Genomic DNA, 22,493 nt, shown 5'->3' on the forward strand with positions numbered 1-22,493 from the left:
GTGTCCCTGCGTCTGGCAGGTAGCTCAGTCAATGTTGGTGAACTGAACTGGGCTCCTCTGCTGGCTAACAGGTCTCTCTTATCTACTGGAGAAAATATTCTGGAAACCGCCAGCCTCTTATCGCTGCCACTGGTCCGCAGGAATGTAGGGATTGGTGCATACTCGGGCAGTGCCTTTAAGGGATAGTGTTGTCAGTTCTTTTCTGCTCCTGTTGACAAATAAAGGAGCGAGTTCAAAAGTGGCATTTGCCCACAGCGGATGCTCCCTGACCCTGCTACTAACTGATGTTTGCATCTGCTTCTTTCCCTACAGTCTGACCACCCCGATGAAATACCATTCAGATTCCACTGGAAGGAGCTTGAGGTCATGTAATTTGGTGTCATAAATGACTGGAAGGGCTTTTGAAAATTTAGCTTGGGAGTTGAGTGTAACTTTTATCCCACCGGGATGCTGAAGCTGGGCTTAGTTACAGATGCCCCCCTCTTGCCCCTCCTCTTCTGTATATGGGAAATCAAGTCTGGGCCCCTGGCTTTAGAGAGCTGGGCAGGAAAAAAGGGGAGGTCATGCTAATCCTTCCTAAAATGCAGCTGCAGCTTGTCACTTTGAAGAACCATCAGAACTGCAGGCCAGGAGCTCTTGCCCAGATCACTTCTCTGTTCCAGCCCAGAGCAAACAAGGCTATTTAGGGATCTTAAGGATTAAATATCAGAATCTAAGTGTGATGCAAGGGGGCCGCATAGATGAGAGCCAGTCCCCGTGGTGGTTTGTGCCTACTGTGACCTCAAGGTGCTTCTGCGTCATTGCAGAAGAAGCAGCATCTTACTGACACTGTGACACACGGAGGAATCATCTTTGCAGGGCACACTGGGGCGAGTGGTGAGCAGGCTGCATCCAGGTCTGAGGGCTTTGGCCACCCAGGCTCCATCTAGCTGTCCCGAGGGCTACCCATGAGCACAGACTGGGAAGCTCTGAGGTAGCATATTTCTATTTTCTTAAGGCACTGGTTCTCAGCTGGAGCCAATTTTGCCCCCCAGGGAATATTTGGTAATATCTGGAGGCATTTTTGTCTGTCACAATTGCAGGGGGTGCCTGTGTGCTGCTGGCACCTGATGGGTAGAGACCAGGGATGCTGCTAAACATCCTACAATGCACAGCACAGCACGGCCCTCCTCTCACGACAGAAAACTATCTCCCCCCACCCCCAAGTGTAACTGTGTAGCTGTTGAGAAACCCTGCCCTAAGGTGAAACTTAGTTGGATAGAAGGGGCTAGGTCAAGGAAGGGCAATGTCTCTCGGTCTCAGTGTGTCCATCTTTCTTTTTTTTTGGGGGGGGCGGTACGCGGGCCTCTCACTGTTGTGGCCTCTCGCGCCGCGGAGCACAGGTTCCGGACGCACAGGCTCAGCAGCCATGGCTCATGGGCCCAGCCGTTCCGCGGCATGTGGGATCTTCCCGGACCGGGGCACGAACCCATGTCCCCTGCATCGGCAGGCGGACTCTCCACCACTGCGCCACCAGGGAAGCCCTCAGTGAGTCCATCTTTAAAAACCTATTCAAGAATTTTGATTGACCCCAACAGAGCAGAGGCTTACCTTTCCTTCCTTGTCTCTCCTCTTTTTTTTTTTCCACAACATCCTTCTTCTGTCACATTTATAGATTTTTTTTTGTCTGCTTCAATAATTTGTTATTTTGTTTTCTTCTTCATGTTAGTACTTCTCACTAGTCATTGGTAGCTGAGAAGCTCCAAGACAGGCTCCCAGAATTAAATGGCAGCACTACCCCCTGGAGTCATGGTCCCCAGAGATAGGGCTGCCTCAGGGGACACGGGGGGTGCCTGATGCTGCTAGTGAGAAGAGCAGGTGCCACTTGGTTGGCATTCCCTTAACCCATCTGACAGTGAGTAAAACAAAACAAAACAAAAACATGAAAAGGAAAGAAAATCAGCCTGCTGGGACAAAGCCGGAAATGGACTAGTGTCTACGCCGGGAAAGCTTTCAGCACCAATCACTGTCTGCTAATCCCAGCCCGGTTTTCATCAGCAGCTCCCTGGTGCTCTGAGTTTTTATTCTACTAAAGATTTAAGCCAGTTTGTTTTTAAGAAACCATTCTAATCCCCTTTAACTGTATAACTTAATCTTGGTTACAAGGTTACTCTGGGAGCTGAGTGGAAGACACCCTTCCCCTCCCACAAACAAGATTAACCTTTCTTAGCTTATTTTTCCTAAAGTCTCAAGGGTAGTGCCAGCTAGGGGAAGGGGTAAAGCCACTGGGAGGAAGAGGAGAGGGAGGAGGGAGAAAAGGAGCCGGAGGAAGGCAAGGACGGCAAAGGACGGTCTCAGAAGCAGAGCCAGAGCTCAGGCTCTTCTGCTCACACGAACCTGGACAAAAAATTGGGCCACAGTCTAGAGTTGGGGTCTCTTATTCTTTTTTATCGAGTCATTTGCTGTCTCTCCTTCAAGAGCACAGAGAAGAAAACACAGAGGATACAAATAATCAAAGGGCCATATGCATGGGACCAGGGCAGGCTGCCAAGCTGCGCTTTCAATTTAAAGTTCAGAAGGAACTTGAGAGATTAAGAGTTTCAAATCCTGGTTACCAGAGCCCACCGTGGTCACCCACAGACCCTGGCTAGATGCACAAGAGCCCGGCCGGGGACCCCACCGCAGTGCACCTCAGGCCGGGGTCCACAGTCCCCTCCCTCCCCGACCCTCCTCTACTGGGAGGTCTTCCTGCATGTCCAGTTGCTCTCCCATATGGACAGTCACATGTTGACTCCTGGCAAATACCGGCTCTCCAGAGCACCCTTCTCTTTATCGGGTGTCCGCCTGGCCCCTGCCGCCGAGCAGGCTGGCCCACTGCTCTGTGTCACACAGATCAGCCACTCCAGCCATCGCCCTTCCTCTTATCTCAGTCCTGGCTGGGGTCCATGGGGCTGGGGGACTGGGAATGGGGTGAAGGGATGAACATGGCAGTTTTTAGGCAGAAAGTATGTTAGCCTCCTCCAGGAAAGCATTTCCATTTCTTTACACCAACAGAAGAATGCTGAGGCGCTGCACGAGCACCCCACTCCCTCCACCGACCTCCCCTCTGACCTCCCATCTGACCCCCTGGCCCAAGGAGGGGACCGACTGGTACTCACGCTGCTGGGGTGGAGCATGGGCAGAGGCAGCAGGAGGAGCGGCACGAAGATGACGAGCAGCAGCTTCCTGGCTCGGAGGAGGCCCCTCAGCAAGCCCATCCTGGACCTCCTCCCCTCGGAGCCCGCGCCCGCCGAGTGCCTGTGCTGCTGGCGACGCTCGCCTCCCTCCAGAAACACTTCTTCCACCTTCCTCGGCTTCCAAGAGTCCTCTTTCGTCTTAAGAGCAGAACAGGAGGGCAGGTGAGCCCCTGTTTGCAACAAAGGCCGGCCTCCTCGCCTTCGGTTTTAGGTGGGATTGGTGAGCATAGTTTTATGCCCAGCAAAAAGGAAGCGGGAAAGGATGATAAACGGGGGCATAATGGCTCTCTCTTTGCTTGATCAGTAATGGAGTAACTTCATTCCAAAGCTCAGCAAAAGCCCCCTTAATCAAGATTACACCTCTGCTGCAGCTGTCTGGCTGCCGTCTATTGTGCCCTCCATCATTTTTCCTCTCTCTGATGGCCTGTTTTGGGCAGTACCACTTTCGCTTTCTACCTGTGCTGGCTGTACCCCCTTTCCTTAAAAAATCTAGTCCCCCCCGCTTCCCTTAAAACAAACCCCCGAGTTTGTCAGCAGACCATGGAGACTTCAAATAGGGCTGGTCTCTTCTCCCAGGACCTGGCACCTTAACTCTGTTCAAATTGCTTTCCTTCTAATTGGTTTCCCATTATAATTTGCCTTGAGGCTGGGCCTCCAAAGCAGAAAAAAAAAGTCCCCAAGACATTCCTTTTTGTCACGGGACAAACTCTTGCTGGAGGCCCACCTTAACTTTCCTTCACCTATGGGACGCAGGACAGAGGCAGTAGCCACGCCCATTCCTCACAGCCAATCAGCACGTTGGAAAGAATGAGTCATTATCTCTTCCAAAGGCAGTTCATGATTGGTCCCAGCAGGGGCCTGCTGATTCTGCAGAACCTAAGCAATTTGCAAAGCTTATTTTTGTTTCTCAAACATCCTAGGGGCCGGAGTGATGACCATCACCGTAAACATAATCCCACTTCCTCCAGCACTGCTTTAACGTTGCAAAGCATAGGACCCTGAGTTTTCGCAGGGAGGGCCACTTGCTGACCTAGTCCTTAGGAAGATGAAATGTCTGGTGGCAGGGAGAAAATGAAATATTAATCCTGGAGAAATTTACCCCCGAGTATAGAATATTAAGTCTTTTAGATTTCCCTGGTGGCAAAAGTTGTTTGCTTCAGCACCCGGGTGAATACAAAGCATCTGAGTCAACAGAGGATGTTAGCCTGTCAGAAAGACCACAGACCCTTTCAGGGAGAATGGGAAGGGTACTGCCTCTCTGGAAAAATCTAGATGCCAGTCTCATTTCAGAGGCCCTTGGAGCCCAGACATCGGTGGTCTTTCTGGCTGGAGTAGGTGTTCCAATGTCCCTCTCTGAGGCTCTTTACCAAAAACGAAGCAGGAGGCTTCCTTTGGCTGGTGTGCAAGGAGGAGGTGGGAGGGCAGGAAAAAAATGGATGGGTTCAGGAATAGGGCCTTTGCAACCCTTGGACGCTGGAATTTCTGCTGCTTACAGTTTAGGAGAAGCATTCTCTTTTCTCTGAAAGGTCATGTGGATATGGGGCAAGGAAGAAAGAAAACAAAGAGAGAGGAGAGAGAGAAAGCCCCCAAACTTTTATATTTGGTGGTCCTTGGCAGCATTGCCTTGATCTGAGAGATGCTGAGCAGAGTCAAGTGTTATGAAATTCACGTTCGCTTGAATTCACAGAATGCAAGGAATGGCATTCTAGGGTCTGCAGCTATGCCAGTTGGAAATAATCCCCAGGCTAAAGGCAGAGTGACTCCAGAAAGGTGACTCTAGAAAACCAGTTCTTCTTGACCTCTAAAGCAGGAGCAACTGTGAACGACCCAGTTTGAAATTTTCTTGCCATTGTAGGATGCGCTACAATGACTCATCTCTTTAAATGCATTTTAAAGACTGGCTACTGTATTTACTGCATTCAGGCCTCATTTTGTGATGATTTGGAAACTCAGAATGAGCAAAAACACATGTGTGATGTTTTGGTGGCAAATATTAAAGAGACGGTACAAATAAACAGCTGTGGAAGTCAACATTCTCTGTTAAACCCATGAGCCACTTTAAATTCCTTGGTGAGATAATATGAGATAATACAGATTCCATTAAGCCTGGAAACTCGATCATGACATTTTTATTACACCATAAGTGAGTATTTGTTAAATTATGTGAGTGACATAGTAAGACCAGTAGTTCTCCTTCAGGACTCTATCCACTTTTTAGATAAGGAAATTTTATACATTGCTTAAGAAATGTAAGACAGGGCTTCCCAGGTGGCGCAATGGTTGAGAGTCCGCCTGCGATGCAGGGGACACGGGTTCGTGCCCCGGCCCGGGAAGATCCCACACGCTGCAGAGCGGCTGGGCCCGTGAGCCATGGCCGCTGAGCCTGCGCATCCGGAGGCTGTGCTCCACAACGGGAGAGGCCACGGCAGTGAGAGGCCCGCATACCGCAAAAAAAAGAAATGTAAGACAAATTCCACCTATATGAGGTATCAAAAGTAGTCAAACACTTAGAAACAGAAAGTCGAATGGTAGTTGCCAGGGGCTGGGGGGAGAGGGAAAAGCAGAGTTGTGGTTTCATAGGTATCGTTTTTGCAAGATGAAAAAGTTCTGGAGGTCTGTCACACAACAATGTACATGTAGTTAACATCACTGTACCGTACACTTAGAAATGGCTCGGATGGTAAATTTCATATGATGTGTTTTTTAACCACAATAAAAAATGAAAGATGTTAAAATGGGTTAGGAAAGTCAGGGGCACCATGTAAAGTCATTTAACAAACATTTAATTTTAGGCCAGTGCTCTGGCCTTTACCACTTATGTGATTTACCACTTACGTGATTCTCCTTTAGTTAGATTCAAGGTGAAATGACAGAGCAATGAAGGTTTCAGCATCGAGATGTTTTTCAATGTCTCTTGAGTGACACCAGAGGTAGCCATGAGAATGCCAACTATAGAGGAAACTTCCAGAATTTTTAGATCCTAAAATTTCCCAGCAGTCTAGAAATGGCAGAAGGGTTCCACTGAGTCACAGGCAAGCTTCCACTACTAATGTCGCACTCTGAATTATTCTTTGAGTAAATATGACAAAATGTGACTGGGTTGTGATGGTGGTGTGTATGGTGCAGCATTAATGAGGCAAAATGGGAGAGTCCGTTGCTGTCCAGGTTACTCCCTCACTGCTCACTGGGCAAAGGGTCGGGTTTGGGGGTGGTGGTGGTGAGGAGAATATTTGATTTTGCTTGTAAATGAAGTCTGTGCCATAAAACTTTTTGTGGGTAAACAATTCATTTGTATTCAGCCTAAAATAGTGTTGAAGTATCTAGTTACTAAAAATGAAATTTTCATTTGTCTTTAAAAAGGTTGTGCCCTTCTTCTTTCTTTTCTTTTTTTCAGTTGCGTGCCATATAAGTATGGACCCAATTTACCAGTACAAAAGTGCCTTTAATTTTTTGTGGCAGGGTGGATGAACTGCCATTGCTATCACTGGTCCTGGGAACCACCCTCCCATTCACAGATCTCCTACCCCTGGGAGCAGCCATGTATATCCTAACATGGTAGGCAGGGACGACAAAGGTAGGTCTTTCCTCCTGGTGACTAGAAGAAAGCTCTCAGATCCATTCTGATAGGGGTGGAGCGCCAGGGTGTATGCAAGACTCTGACTGTTAAGAGTATTGCCCAGTGTCTAAGGATTGAGGCCCTGCTGACCCCCTCTCCAGCCCACATCCAGGAAAAGCACAAATACTGAAGGTAGGCCGTGAGGCTAATCTGCTTTCTGGGCAATCCCAAACTTGTCTGTACCTCTGTCTTCACTTTGTTTTAATCAGACAGTGATCCGCAAAGGAAACAGTGAGCAACAGAGTACGGGCAAGACGAGGCAGCGAGAGGTCAAGCAGAAGAAACTGGGAGATGCCTCGAGGAATGGATATAAAGATAATCAGAACTGGACCCAAAGACAGAACAGCAGAGACACCAACTACAATGAAAAGAAAGAAGCAAGTGGAGTGACTACATGAAAGAGAACATGCAATCTTAGAAAGAGAAAAATTGAACAAAAAAGCATATATCAGAGTCTGTATTTGAGGGAGGTAAAAGAGCAATATAACCGGGGAATGAGAACCAGAGAGACTGATTAATCTTCTGAGCCTGAGAACATCAGGATGCAAAGTGGGATTTTTCTCTGATGATAAACAGCTTGTTCCTGCATCCTGGTATTACTTCAAAAGATCATGCAGCTTGCGCTGCTAGGCAAGGCTCACTTATTCAGATATTCTAAAGAGGTCCAGACCAGCTTTCATCTTCATTCAATGACAATGGTTAAATACCCATTTCAGAATAAAAAATTTAGCCCAGTGAATCCTTGTTTATTCAAAGATAAGACGTCTTGCAGCTTTAGCCTCCAGAACCCAGCTGTAAACCTCGGAGAAGCTGGAAACATCTCTGAGCTCGTGGGGAATCTTTATTACGACCCAGGTGCTTTACTCCTAGCAGGGACCTTCATCTATTAACTCTTATTTAATGTGGAATTATAACAAGACTTGCTATCCTATTTTTCAGGCGATGCCCAGTAAGAAAGAATAAATTGCAAAGGGCAAGTTATGTTGGTGGCAAAGAAAAGTGCTCCTTTTATCACCTGACAGTGAGGAAGGCAACAGAAAAACTCACATCAGATTCAGAGTTAAGAAAGCCTGGGACCTTTCAGGGTTGATACAAACAGGCCAGCAGAGACATCTCAGGTCCAGGTGTCCTCCCTGTAACATCTCACAGTTAGTTAAATGCTTGTGGAAATTTCAGAAGCAGAGGCATCTTAGAGATGATCTCATCTAACTCCTTCATTAGAATGTTTCCAAGATACTAAATTCAACCTTACTGGCTTTCATATATATCCAGTCAATATTGCTAAAATGAAAGTTTTGGCATTTGAAAGGGTAAAATTCTGTCATCTGAAAATCATTTTTATTTGGAGCACTTAACTCTCTGATGATGCTCAATAATTTTAGCATTAGGATAGGCAGGCCGTGGCACTGGTGCCACCTCTTTCGTTAGGTTGACCCTCTCTGCATTAGCCTGGTTTCTCTGTTCAAAAGGCAAAGCATGACAGTAGCATTTCTGTTGGCCCCCTTCATGTTTCTCCTCTACATTAGACCAGCGGTCAGGAAAGAAGAGTCTAGATATATAGCTCGTAACTGATTTTCTGACTGATTCTTTTTGGGGACTCTTGGAAAAGTTGAGAAGTATATCCTTGGTTCACAATGTATTTATTTGGCTATAGCTCTAGTTTCTTTATATCTTACTACAGAACTTTGGAAAGGTGTTCATTCAGTCCAGCACCCTGATCTCTTAGGACCAAAGAAACCTGTCCCCCACTTTCCCGCCACGCCCAAACTTCTGTTATGTCTCTCCTGGCTCTGTCCTCACTCTTGGGTGTTTGTGTTACAGTCTCTCAATGTTCAAGCATATCTTAGACTCCTGCAATTCACCAGGCAAACCATTCAGCCTCTGGAGGCAGCTTGAATTACCATTCCAGCCCTTTTTTCCAGCCCAGGTCACATTATGATACGAATCACAATCTTATGCTTGTCAAGAAGTTACAGGGGGCAAAGAGCATCGGTGTTTCTTATGTTATCTTTGCTGCTCTGAGTTGGTGGTATGTGTTTTGTGGCTGGTCTCTGTAAATGGAGTAGAGAATGAAGAATTTCTGGATTACTGTGTGCTGGTCCCTGCTCCGTGGTCCTGGTGCCAGCCAGTCTCTCAGGGAGATGCTCTGGGACATGAGGACCGCATCAAGTCATGCCTCAAGGCATGGAAGAGGCTAAGGAGGGACTGGGCCCAGATATCCTTCTGATGCCCTTGGGACGAGGCTGTGCGGTAGGCTGTGTAGGCCAGGGTCAGCGCTGTCCTTTCGAAGTCCTCTTTCTTGAGGATGCCTGGGTGGCTGGAGAGGCTGGCGCTCAGCCGCCGGATGTCTGGGATGCTCTTGGGGATCACATCATTGCAGATGGCGCGGAAGTCCGAGGCCTTCCGCAGGGAGGCGAGCTCCTCGTCCTTGATGGAGATCTTCAGGTCAGGGCCGATCTCAAGTTCAGCCAGCAGGAACTGGGGAGAAACATGGGGTGTGGAAAAGCATGAGGCACTCGTTGTTGAGGACATCACTGGATTCATGATCACGTGCGTTCGCGTAGGGAGGTGGCTTGCAAAGAGCTTTGGAATCAAGAGACCTGGGTCCCAGTTCCGACTTTTCCACTACCTGTGTAACCTCGGATGAGTCACCTAACTTCTCTCAGCCTCATTTTCTTCCTCTGTGAAATGATTAATAACAGCAATACTTCACTGGGATATTGTGAGGAGTAAATAAGACAAATATGGGCGACATCTATCACTGTGCCTGGTACAAAGCCACTATTAAGTGACTCTTTGTTGTTTCTAGTGTCCCGAATCCCCCCCTTCTCTCCTTCCTCCCTCCCACCCACCAAAGATCTTCTAAAGCACAAACTGACTATTTTGGATAATTTAAAATCAGAAGCTGGGAATTAGAAGGATGCAGAGAATTGTGCTAGGAATTAAGTGTGCTACAGAGATGTGTCCTCATTTCTTGACTGTTCTTTAAGAGTGGGGGTGAGGTCTGTCCTAGGCACCCCCCGCTCAGTGCCACGCTCATATCAGGAACCTAATCAGTACAATTTAGACTGAGTCCTAACTCTCCCCTCTGTCTCCGGCTTCCCCCGGCTCTAATCCATCCTGCATGATGCTGTCTGTTATCTTCCTAAAACAGGTCCCTTGCTCTGACTCCCATGTTCATGACCTGGCAGAGGCTATGCATTTTCCAGTTTGTTCCCCGAGGCAGGATTTGAAATCTGCTGCCTGGCTCAGCTGCTTGACTATGGCAGGCTGTCTCCTTCTTAGTCAGACAGTTCTAGTACATGCAGGATGTCAGAGGACGTCAAGACAGGAGGGCAACTTTGGCGATCTTTGGAGTCCCTCATTTAACAGCTGAGGAGATTCAGGCCCAGGGAGAAATGGTGGCTTATGCAAGGTTACATAGCTGAGGGGCGGCAGAACCAGAACTAAAGCTCAGGTCTCGAACCTGGAATTTTATCACTGAACCAAACCAAGCGGCCTTGGTAAATTTACCTGTGGTTTGGAGGAGAAGTGGGGTCTTGGTGCCAGAGGTGTGAGAGGCAGAGGGAGAGAGCCTTTGGGGCGGCCCCAGATTCAAAAATGGGGCTGTCACAGTAAGAGGTTACTGAGACACAACTCCACTCAAACAATAGGTTTGGCATTGCCTGGGCACTGCTGATGAGTCCTGGCTTAAAGCTCTGGCTGGGGAATATTGCCCCGCTCTGTTGCTTGGGTGCAGGTAGAGGCACCTCTGGGCCAAGCCTAAATCTCTAATTTTGCCTCGACTAAACCCCTAATGCCATCCTTCCCTGGGACGGCATGCGGGAAAGGAGAAGGGGGTACGAGGAACACTTTCCTTTGGGATGGGCAGGATTCCACAACCTCCACACACGAGTCTAGGCCAGTCCCCCGGGCAGCAGAGATCACTCATTTTCAGGGGCTCAGGTCACTTCTCCAAAAAACATAGAGACGGAGCAATGCCTTTTGAGTTACTTGAGTGGCCCACTCTCCCCTCTGCCTACCTCATAGAGCAGCTCTACTTCCTCCAGGGAGCTCTGCAGGACGGGGTTCAAGGGCACCGATGAGGATCTCTTTGGCCGGTGGGCGGCAGGGAAGAGCACGGCTGAAAGAAAAAAAGAGTGAGTTCGCGGGGCTGCAGCATGCACTGGCTTCTCCCGTGGGTGAACCCCAAGCTTAGCCATCCAGTCTTGAAAGTGACTGACTCCAAGTGGTGGTGGAGCTGCGAGAAAAAGGGGCAGCTTCTTCAAGACACTTGGTGTGATCTACCAGAAAACTGGGCAATAACTGTAAAAATTGGTGAGGCCTCGAGGTAAGTAGGGGCCCCTGAAGTTGTGCAAAGCACAATTTGCGTGACCATACATGACAGCTCTGCTTCTTGATAATGGTGCCCTGGGCCATCAAGATAGTGTCCAGTGATGTCCAGAGTACTGTGTTGAAGAAGGGAACTGCATAGGCAAGGATTTCTATTAGAAGTGATAAGAATGAAACATCTTCAACGTAAAGGACACTGGTAGGAATCCCCCACCTCCTGGAAAAGCTGGTTGGCTGTAATATTGCTGTAATATGGCTTTCTCTGTAATCCATTTATTATCTAGCCCACAAGTTCCTCAGGGGCTTGGATCAATGTGCTTTCATGTTTATGCCTGTGCAGCGTAGCCTGGCAGGTTTCCAGGGTGCACACAAGGCGCAGTTCTTGGCAGACCGCATCCCTGCATTGGTGGGGGCCTTGACGGGCAGAGGGATAGCCCTGCTTCTGCAGACCATCTTGGGGGATGGAGCCTACAAACTCCAGAGCAATAGTTCCTGGCCCAGAACTTTAGCCGGATTTGTTCTCTTTGCCAGAAAAGTGCCCATTTCCCACAGAATCATAGATTTTAGGACTTGAGAAGGCCTTAGCCTCTGCTCACTCACAGCCTCGGCCTCTGGTCTCAGGTGGAGCTCAGGAGGGCGAGGCATCTCCTTCCTACTCTACAGGCTCACAACCTTGACCATACATTAGAGTCACCCAGGGTGTGTGGGTCCCAGCTCCAGTAGTTCTGATTTCAGTGACTAGGATGTGATTGAGACAGTGAACTTTTTGAAAGCTTCCTGGGTACTTCTAACGGCAGCCTAGGTTGACAGTGAGAAGGTGCTTGACCCAAGGCTGTGTAGAAGGAGATGTTCCTGCTGAGTGGACACTCCCAATTTAGCCCAGTGCTTCTCAGCCTTGACTGTGCATTAGAATCACCTGGGAGCTTTATAAACCTACATGCCCAAGGCTGCCTCCCAGGCCAGTTCATGGGCATCTCTGGGGTGGATGTAGGCATCGGGACTTCTGACAGCTCCCTGGTGTTACAACAGGCAGGCAGTGTCCATAACCCCTGGACCCACCGCCAAGCAGCTGGTGCCCGGCTAGAATTCAGAGCTCACTCCCATCCGATGAGGATTTACAGGGGCATCTGAAGAGACCAAGGCCCTCATGTTCTCGGAGACAAGAGAGTGGCGGCACAGGAAGGGTGTGCTTTGACCCTACTTTCTCCTTGGTGGCAGGTGACACTAGGACCAGAACTGGTCCTGGACCAGGATGTGGCCTATTCCTTCTTACCATGAAACCCCTTTTCAAGGTAGGATCTGAGAGCAACTCCTTTACGTCTTCTCTGTTATTGTGAAATGAAAGGTATTGTTCCCTTTAAAAAAATTCACACTGCAGCAGGTGAAGGGGATAAGAGGGGACAAGGTCCTGGCACGGGGCCCCTTCTGCTGCCTCCCGGGAAGTTATTCAAGGCCAGACCTACACGCTCTCCACTCAATTGCTTCTCTGCGAACAGCCACTTCCTTTAACATGCACACCCCTGGTGGATCCCTAGTTCTCAAGAGTTGGGAAGAAAATACTTCCTGATGCAAAGCTGGGCTTAAAAATGGAAACGTTGCTTCCAAGAGGCCTTGTTCTCATAATTTTTAAAATAATAACTCAGTTTGGGGAAGATTGTTAGAAAACAATTCAGCCTCTGGACTAGGGCTGATTATTGCTTCAGAAAGTATATGTGGGGAGCACCGGAGTCTCACAGACGGACCCCTTCCCCCTTCTTCCCACCTTCCACGGGTACCCCTCTCGTTGCTGTGGCTGCTTTGACGGTGTGTGTGGGGCAGGGGCTTTTATGGCCCTCTGGGCTGTGACGTGCAGCCAGCTCTGGGGCAGGCGTCTCGGCAGCTGCTCGTGTCTTACTTCCTGTGCATGAGGCTAGGTCTGGAGACCTGAATTCATCTCCACTGGAGATGCTGCCTGTGTTGGGCGAGAAATAAGCTGTGTCTGGCCCACGTTGAAACATTCAGGTAAGAAGTTAAACGACTAACCACTCCAGATGTCCTTGTCCATAATGACAGAGGCCAGGACCCTGACAGAATGCAAATGGCCCGACCAAGAGCTGACCAACTCCAAGAGGTAGGCATGCAGACCTTTAAACCAGACCGGCTCCCACGTCGTTAGAAAAACAGCCCTGTGCCCCTAGGAAGCCTTTCCCTGGGACCCCACCGTACACTGCTGTGTTCCTTCTCCATCGCCTTAATTCTCTTTTTATCTTCTTCTTGTATCCTTTCTACACATTTCACATCTTGCTGTCTATTGCTGGCTCCTGGGAGGGAATGAATTTTATGCTTCTGCTTGACCTCAGTGTCTGCATAGAGCTCAATATATATACTGAGTGCAGTCTCAATATACACATTTTGGAATGATTTTAAAAATAAACTAGGTATTAAAACAACAACAACAAAACAGAACATCCCTGGAGACTCCAATTCAGGCTTTGCTGGTTTTCCTCCCTTTCCCTTCGGCTCCATCTCCCAAAATTATGGTCATTTTAAGTTCGGCTCCCTCCTCGCTGTGAGTGATTATAAGCGGCTTTGGGCAGCCCAGTCTTCGTGAGGCTGGTAGTTCTGAGGCCTGAATGCTCCCGCTGGACGGCGGTTAGCAGCTGCACCCTCTCGGAGGGAGAAGGGAGAGAGGCGAATGGGGTGGGGAGGCCAGAGACCGGCAGAAGGATCCTACTCCCTCTTGGGCACCAGCTGAGTGTGGAGCCTTGGGCAGGAAGGCTGCTGGGACAGTGCTGTTAAGATCACTGACTTTGTGTGTCTTCTGCCTGGTGTAAAACTAGGCCGATTTGTTTCTTCCTTTTTGACTTAATGCTCCACACCCAGCCCACACTCCGGCTATTTCTTCAGGTTGTGAATATGCCCACAAGGACCACTCAGTGTGATCAGGGGACTCCAGAGACTCCCCCATGGCCTTGCATGAAGGTCTGCTGCACCGGCCAGCCTCGGGCAGGGGGGCCAGCCCCTCCTCCCCGACCCCCCGGACTCATGAGCCTTCAGGGGACGTTGAGTATCTGTGATACACTGGACCAACCCGCATGGAACAAAAAATTTCCTTGCTAAAGTTCACGCCACATGCACTAAGTTAGTTCAGGAACTGGATCCAGGGATTCGTGTGTCTTAGCATGTTCTGTCCGTGTCTTCTATTGAGAGACACATTTGGACCTCAGGCCAAAGTTGTTCACATGTGGAGCCCAGACATCCTAACAGCTTATGCGCTCACTGTGGGTCAGTCAGCATGCTTGGTGCTTTCCTTATGTACCTTGTGAGGTAAACATTCACATCTCATTTTATAGATGAAGATACTTGGAGGCTAAGAAACTTGCCCTTGGCCACCCAACTTGTTTATAATAAGACTGAGATTAAAATCCAGGTCTCAAGGGCTTCAAAACCCAACTGCTGTATTTAAAATAGATAACCAACAAGGACCTACTGTATAGCCCAGGGAACTCTGCTCAACACTCTGTAATAACCTAAATGGGGAAAGAATTTGAAAAAGATAGATACATGTACAGGTATAACTGAATCACTTTCCTGTATACCTGAAACTAACACAACATTGTTAATCAACTATACTCCAATATAAAATAAAAATTAAAAACAAAACAACAGACAAACAACAAACAAAAAACCCCCAATCTCACCAATAGGGTGAAGTACGCTATCTTTTTGTAGGTGCATCTGCCCCAAGACTGGGCGTTCTTCAGTTGTGTGTAACCATGGGAAGGATACATGTAGTTAATTAGGAATGAATGAATGCATATGGTATAAAACACACTCAAATGAATCACACATATTTAAACAAATCTCTGACTTTGATTGATAATGTGATATACAAGGTCAAATTTCTACAGCCCTATGATCTTTCTCTTGCACAAATCCTCATCTCCTTTGCTCCCTCTTAGTTCCTTTGCAGTCACCAGGCAAAAACACACCCCATCTCTTTACCTGTTCCACACCTGCACCTGGGTTAAGTGGTCTCACTTGAAATTTGTGATCGTTATTCTCAGGAGGGGCCTGAAATGCTGCCTGACCATTACCCATATTTCCTGATTCCCCTCACTCTATTTCAGCGTGAAATGGATGATGATTTCACACCTCCTCCTTTCTCCTTAAACCTCTTGCCCAGATCCTCTGACTTCCCTTCTGTTATTATGTCCCTGCTCTTATCTCAAGCCAACTTTTCCCCGCGTGCACGAGATCTCCAATAAAGTTGTCGCTCACCTTTCCACCTTTCTCTCCCACATCATTAATTTCCCCCTCTCTAGTGATCTTTCAAGCCAGCATGAAAGCACGTTGCTGCTGCTTCTTTAAAAGAAAATCCCCCCTTGCTGGCCGCTCTTCCTCCTCATCCGCCTCTTCGCATTGCAGACTCCTGGCCTCAGCCTGGGTCTCTCCCCTCTCACTAGCCACACTGACTTTGTACGGATGTTCTGCTGTGTATTTCCGGGCCCGACTTCTAGATATGCAGCTGCCTGCAGGAGAGTCTCCTTTTGGATTCGTAATAGTTGTCTCTCCTGATCTCCATCCCAGTCCCAACCCCCGCCATCCATCACAACTGCTCCGCATCTCCTGCTTTGTCTGCTGTCTTCCCATCTCTCGTAGTTGCTCAGGTCAAAACCTGGGAGTTGTCAGTCATCCTTGCCTTTTCTCTTTCTTTCACATCTCACACCCCACTAATCAGCAAATCTTGTTGGCTCTACCTTCAGAATATATCTGGAATCTGGCTACTTCTTACCACATCCCAGCTAGCCTCCTGGTCCAAACCTTGAACATTTTTCCTAATGGTGTCTCTGTTTCCATCCTTGGCTGCCATCTTTATCCTCCTCATTGTATTCTTTTTTTTTTTTTGACCACGCCACATGGCATGCGGGATCTTAGTTCCCCTGCCAGGGGTTGAACCCGTGCCCCTAGCAGTGGAAGCGCAGAGTCTTAACCACTGGACCTGCCAGGGAAGTCCACCTCATTGTATTCTTAACACAGCAAGTAAAGCGATTCTGTGAAAACATAGGTTGGATGATGTCAATTCTCTGCCCAGAAACTTCTATGGCTCTCCATCTCCCTCAGAGTAGAAGCCAAAGATCTTCAGATGGCCACCAGGTACTATGCGACTTGACTTCTTACTACCTCTCTGCACTCATCTGCTATCATCCTCTGGCTCATGCCCCTCTAGCTGCAGGCCTCCTCACTGTTGCTTGAGCTCACCAAGCATGCCTCTGCCACAGGGCCTTTGCACTTCTGTTCCATCTGCCTGGAATACTCTTTCCCTGGAGACTGGGAAAGCTCACTCCTGTGTTTCCTTCAGGTCTCAAGTCACCTCCTCAGTGAGGCCCTCCCTGACTCTCCTATTTAAACTTGTGGTCCTTTATACCCTCTAATCTGTCCCAACTTTATTGCCATCCAATGAACCAGATGTTTTACTTCTATATGTGCTTATTGTCTGTTTCCTTTCACTAGGACGTCAGCTCACAAGGGCGTGGGATTTTGTCTGTTTTGTTCACTGCTGTATTCCCAGCGCCTAAAGTCCTGCTGATGACTGTTGAATGAATAAACAATCCCATAGAAACACATTCACTCTCCTTGTTATTCAACTCCATTGTTTTCAGAGTGCCTCACCAAATCCTTCTCTCCTTCCCCCCCCCCCCACCCCACGGTACTCGGGCCTCTCACTGTTGTGGCCTCTCCCGTTGTGGAGCACAGGCTCCGGACACGCAGGCTCAGCAGCCATGGCTAACGGGCCCAGCCGCTCTGCAGCATGTGGGATCCTCCCGGACGGGGGCACGAACCCGTGTCCCCTGCATCGGCAGGCGGACTCTCAACCACTGTGCCACCAGGGAAGCCCTTCTCTTTTTAACAGGGTGATTCTGGAACTTATTTGCAGTTACAGGTCCTGGATAATTATCAGAAAGTAGATGTTGTCTCCTGTCTCCATCACACCCTCCCTTTATCTATGAGGAACCCCTGTTTGGGTCTAGGAGAAACTGATTATTTTTTTTTAATTGAAGTATAGTTGATTTACAATGTTATGTTAGTTTCTGGTGTACAGTAAAGTGATCCAGACATATGTATATATATATACACACACACACATATATTTAGTTATACATATATATTCTTTTTCATTATAGGTTATTACAAGATACTGAATATAGTTCCCTGTGCTGTACAGTAGGTCCTTGTTGTTTATCTAGTTTATATATGGTAGCTTGTATCTGCTAATCCCAAACTCCTAATTTATCTTTCTCCCACCCCTTTCCCCCTTTGGTAACCATAAGTTTGTTTTCTCTGTCTGTGAGTCTGTTTCTGTTTTGTAAATAAGTTCATCTGTATCATATTTTAGATTCCACGTATAAATGATATCGTATGATGTTTGTTTTTCTCTGACTTACTTCACTTAGTATGACAATCTCTAGGTCCATCCATGTTGCTGCAAATGGTGTTGTTTCATTCTTTTTTATGGCTGAGTAGTAGTCCGTTGTGTATATATGTACCACATCTTTATCCATCATCTGTCAATGGACATTTAGGTTGCTTCCATGTCTTGGTTATTGTGAATAGTGCTGCTGTGAACATTGAAGTGCATGTAACTTTTCAAATTATGGTTTTCCTCCGATATATGCCCAGGAGTGGGATTGCTGGATCATACGGTAAGTCTATTTTTAGTTCCTTAGGGAACCTCCATACTGTTCTCCATAGTGCCTGCACCAGTTTACATTCCCATCAACAGTAAAGAAGGGTTCCCTTCATACCCAGAGAAGCTACTTTTAATTATCTCAGTCAAGGCTTGCACCTGCACCTGTCTTGCTCCCCAAGCCTTACCTCCTTCAAGCTTTCTTGCCCAGACGTATAGGCAGAAGCCTCCCTAAATGGAAGAGCCTATTTTTGCTTTGAGCCTGATCTTCTCTTTGACTTTTTATAACCTGGGATAAAAATCTCTTCTTCCCTCCATCTCCCAAATAGGTTAAAAAAAAAACAGAACAATATTAAGGCTGACCATGGTTTCCATGTAACTGTGCACAGCATCTGTACCAAAGAGCTTATTGGAAAGGATTCACACTGTAGACCATATCATACCAAAATGCAACCATATTTTTAATGAATCAGTTGAAGCAACTCTATGGAAATGACTGTGGGTGTGGAAAGGAGAAGCTCTCATTTATAAAAAGTCTTTTGCCAGATCCTACTGATGTCATTTACTTTTTTTTTTTTTTTTTTTTTGCGGTACGCGGGCCTCTCACTGTTGTGGCCTCTCCCGTTGCAGAGCACAGGCTCCGGACGCACAGGCCCAGCGGCCATGGTTCACGGGCCCAGCCGCTCCGCGGCATGTGGGATCTTCCCGGACCGGGGCATGAACCCGCGTCCCCTGCATTGGCAGGCGGACTCTCAACCACTGCGCCACCAGGGAAGCCCCAATACAACCATATTTTTAATGAATCAGTTGAAGCAACTCTATGGAAATGACTGTGGGTGTGGAAAGGAAAAGCTCTCATTTATAAAAAGTCTTTTGCCAGATCCTACTGATGCCATTTACTTTTTTGCTCCTGGGCCAGCCCTTCAGAAACATGGTGATGTTCTGAGGGAGACAGGACCTTGGCCCCGTGTCTTGGGGTCCCCTGGAGTGCTTCTGAAAGGGCTGCTGTGTGTTGGCTCCCCTTGGCCAGAATGTGCCACCTCCCAGGGGGAGCACTGGAAGGGATGCAGGAGCATGAGTGAGGACATTGAGACTCTGCCTCTGCAGACTGGGTTGGGGAAGTGAGATTCAGCTCTAAGCTTCCAGCTGAGGGATCTGGGGCGTGCTAAATTCTCCCCCATCCTCCAGCTTTCTTACCTGATAGTGGTCGGAATAACGCCTCCTAAGGCAGTGACCATGGAGTGAATGAGGTGGCCGCTTAGTCATCCTGGCCCAGTGAGTCAGTTGACACTTACTGAAAACACCCACCCGGGGCCCTTCCCTTCACGGAATATTCACGACTGAAAACACACACAGCACTAAACTGGACACCTGAAGATGACATACATTCCACCACTGCAGGGCCACCCTTCCTTATGAAACTGCTTTTCAAAGAAATAACATATGTATTTAATAAAAATCAGATACTTATGGGAATTAATACATGTATTTTTGTTTTTAAAGACTGGCTAATTCCCTGAAGCCCCCCAGGCAGGTGTGCCGGCAGGACCTGGGTGGGGCTGGGACTTGGGCCAGGTGTGTCCACTTCCCAGCAGCCTCGATAACCACAGGTGGGTCCCTTTGTCTTAATCAAGGAGGTGGGGCTGGAGCAGCCATCCTGGCGCAGGGAGCTGCCTCCCAGGGCGGAATCCTAGAGAGCGTGTCTGCGTCCGAGGGAGAGGCTGGGAGAATGGTAAGAAAAAAAGATGTCCTGATGGCAGGCTGTATTCCTTTTGGGTTTATTTCCACACTTCTACCCGTGGAGGCAGGGGGTGGTGTTGGGGGGGATGGAGGAGGAGGGTTTTGTAGGGAGAAGTCGACCTCTGACTGTTTCCAGAGGGAATTCTTCTAAATTAGGCCTAGCACTGGGGTGGGGGGCAGGGTTGGGGTAAGGATGCAGGCAAAAGGAACAGTTAATACATTTGGAAAAATTGGTTTTTCTCTGGGTGTGACTCCCAGTCTGTCATAAAAAAAGGGCAATTGTGTATTCCTTTTATGATTAGAAAAAAATGTTGAAAACGGAAAAAAAAAAATCAACTACGTGGAAGACTTCTGATGATGGTTGGAAGGGCTCCGCATCATTTGTTGGCCCTGAACACTGATATGAACGGCTATTCCAGCACTTAACATCAGCTGCCTCACCATGGCCTCTAGTTCAGCTGTGTTGGCCTTGTGTCTTTATACAGATTGTTATCACTGTTGGGGGGCAGACCCACCCCGGTGAGGAGGGGTGCAGCCAGAGCAGCTGCTCTCAGGACATTGCTATAGAACCGATAGGTTTTCTGCTGAGAACCTCAGATTTTCTTTAATGAAATTTTTTCATTTTTTAAGTGGTAGGTAATAGCTGACATTTATATAGCTCCTCATCACTTACAAAGCGTTTTATTTACATTTTTCAATATGACAACACAGTGAGGGTCAGTTTTTGTTACTGTTAATATGTAATCTGTTCATGAACTAAAGCTCAGAGAGGTTAGGTCTTCCCAGACATCACACAGCCAATTAGAGGCAGAACTTAAATCTTGGAGTTCCTTGCAGGATAGCTCATCATGTGGCTATTGTGTTTACAAGCCTTGTAACAAATCAAATCATCTCATTTGGCTTTCTAACAGCCTGTGCGTTAAAGAGTGGATATTATCATCCTTTTTTAATAGGCAGGTTAAGGAAGGCCCCCAGGGTCACACAGGGGTAAGTGGCAGAACACAGCGCCAAGGTCTCTTTGCTCTGTGCTTCCGAGTGTTGCCCCCCGAGTGTGTGCACATGATGAGCAGGGAGATGTGTGTGTGAGGGAATAAAAACCCTAATAAGTGCATTGGCTTTTTCTTTCCCCCGTTTCACATCTGCTCTGCGCCCCCAGCTGGCCATCCTTTCCTTCCCTGACACTTGCATTGAGAACCAGGGGGCTCATCCTCTTGCTGCTGTGCAGTCGTCACCCTATTTTGGATCTCTGGAAACACCAGTGAGCCTGACTTCTTTTTCCAGTTCTTTCCAGGAGAGAGACCTCAGTTGACTTTAGGCAGTGGAGAGATCTCAGTTCAGATCGGTGTGGAGCAGTCAGCACTCTTGGTCCCTTGCTTCCTAAGTGATAGACCCTCATTGACTGGAGGTGCCACCAGTGTCTGCCCACGGGAGCCATAAAAGATGCCAGGCCGGCTCTGAGAAGCTGTGTCCCAAGAGCAAGGAAGTCGGCCGTGGGGAGCAGCCTTGCTGGGCTCCTTCCTTTCCCAGGGGGCTGGCCAGGGCGGTAGCAGCCAGGCAGACATGAGGGTGCTGAGGGGCTACTCGTCCTCTCCTGCTGCTGGACCAGCTCTCTCCAGCTGGAAAGATGCGTCCACTCCTGCTCAGGAAGCAGTGTGGAGCCCTCCATGTGGACACCCCACTCCCTCCAGGTAGCAGGCCTCTTGCCAGTCAGCACCCCCAGTCCCTTCATGTCAGTATCAGTCCCGAGCACCTGCTCTCCGCATGCCCTGCCCAGCTGCAGCAGCCTGGGGGGAACTCAAGGGAGTCTGTTCACATTCTAGGAAGCAAAGATGACTTCCCTCTGGCCTGTCAGAAAGGGATGCTCTCTGCATTCTCCCCCTCGGCCCAGTTCCCTCAGCGACTTTGATTTTTTGGTGTCATTTCCCCCATCACCTTCTAATACCTTCTAGCATGTCAAGAAGCATAAAGCAATTGGCAGGGATGAGATAAAAGGAGGGTGCAGGGCTTCTAATTTTCTCCTGCTCTCTCCATTCTTCCCCCCAAATTCCTAATTGTACTGAAGAAAGAATGAGCATCAAGCAAACAAATAAAGTAAAAGCAACTCACCCCTGCTCCACCTGTGCGACAGAGTGGCCTGAGCATCATAATACAACAGCAGAAGCAGCAACGTCTTCCAACACATCTTTTCCTCCGAAAAGGTGAAAAGTCACCCTCAGACCCACTGGGACCCCAAGAGCTACAGGTATGCCCGTACTGGTCCTCCCAGTATGACAATATCGTTCTTACCTCCCCTTCCTTTTCAGACCTGCAGGGGTGCCCTCTCCTGCCTCAGAAGGGTAGAGGCAAGGGCTGCCACCTGGGGAGGACAGGAGCGGGACCTCTGTTAATCCTACTCTCTCTGGGATTGGGGGACTGGGCTTCCACAGAGAGACTCTGTTTTTGAGCACATCTGGAGTGACTCACGGGGCATGTGATCTCCTTGGCAGTGGGGTGGATAAATATAATTTCTGTACTTGAGTTCCATGTGTTGGATGCACCCACTGGAATTTTTCTTTAACAAACAGACTTGCGGAACTTGTTAGAGAGCCCGGCAAAGACCTGGCCGTGGTCCCCGTACACACACACACACACACACACACACACACAGCTCCAGGGGCGAGGGCTGCAGCAAGAGCCAGGTGGCTTGCCTGGCAGACGCGGGGGCTGACTGAGCCCAGAGTTGCCTTCAGGACAGCAAAGTCATTGTGGTGTCTGGGCTGAGTGTCACTTGTTCCCTTCCCTGCAGCTAGCCCTAGTGAGGAGCAGGAGAGAGCTGCCGTGGTGCCTGGGTATTGTGCAGGCAGGTGATGATCCAGGGGCCCACAGGTGACCCCATTCACATTCGTGACACCCCGATTTCTGGACTGTCTATATCTGGTACCAA

At 48.4% G+C, this 22,493-nt stretch overlaps 2 protein-coding genes across 2 annotated transcripts in view; both read right to left on the minus strand.

Annotated features, from left to right (window-relative positions):
- Positions 1–3,236, minus strand: part of SLC13A4 (solute carrier family 13 member 4) — a gene marked incomplete at its 5' end in the record, with an annotated part of 39,974 nt that extends 36,738 nt beyond the window's left edge. The window contains one exon of the mRNA XM_082632196.1: positions 3,138–3,236. Coding sequence (XP_082488322.1) covers positions 3,138–3,236 — 99 coding nt within the window. The remainder of the gene's footprint in view (positions 1–3,137) is intronic.
- Positions 3,237–8,046: 4,810 nt separating this feature from the next.
- FAM180A (family with sequence similarity 180 member A) lies at positions 8,047–21,974 on the minus strand. The gene is made up of 4 exons (XM_082632601.1): positions 21,857–21,974; positions 21,677–21,752; positions 10,854–10,954; positions 8,047–9,309 (listed from the first exon to the last, which is right to left on the minus strand). Exons 2-4 carry the CDS (start codon positions 21,750–21,752, stop codon positions 8,965–8,967), a joined length of 522 nt encoding a protein of 173 aa, XP_082488727.1. The 5' UTR covers positions 21,857–21,974; the 3' UTR covers positions 8,047–8,964.
- Between the last annotated feature and the right edge of the window lie 519 nt (positions 21,975–22,493).

Source organism: Mesoplodon mirus (genome assembly GCF_964341445.2).
Source record: "Mesoplodon mirus genome assembly, chromosome: 9".
Lineage (NCBI taxonomy): Eukaryota > Metazoa > Chordata > Mammalia > Artiodactyla > Ziphiidae > Mesoplodon > Mesoplodon mirus.

Excerpts from the sequence above, each read along its gene's own strand:
- FAM180A (XM_082632601.1), bottom strand. The coding sequence starts at position 21,752 with ATGTGTTGGAAGACGTTGCTGCTTCTGCTGTTGTATTATGATGCTCAG. Across the intron at positions 10,955-21,676 it reads GTCGCACAGGTGGAGCAGGG|CCGTGCTCTTCCCTGCCGCC; the intron begins GTGAGTTGCTTT and ends TTTTTCTTTCAG. Across the intron at positions 9,310-10,853 it reads AAGTAGAGCTGCTCTATGAG|TTCCTGCTGGCTGAACTTGA; the intron begins GTAGGCAGAGGG and ends GTTTCTCCCCAG.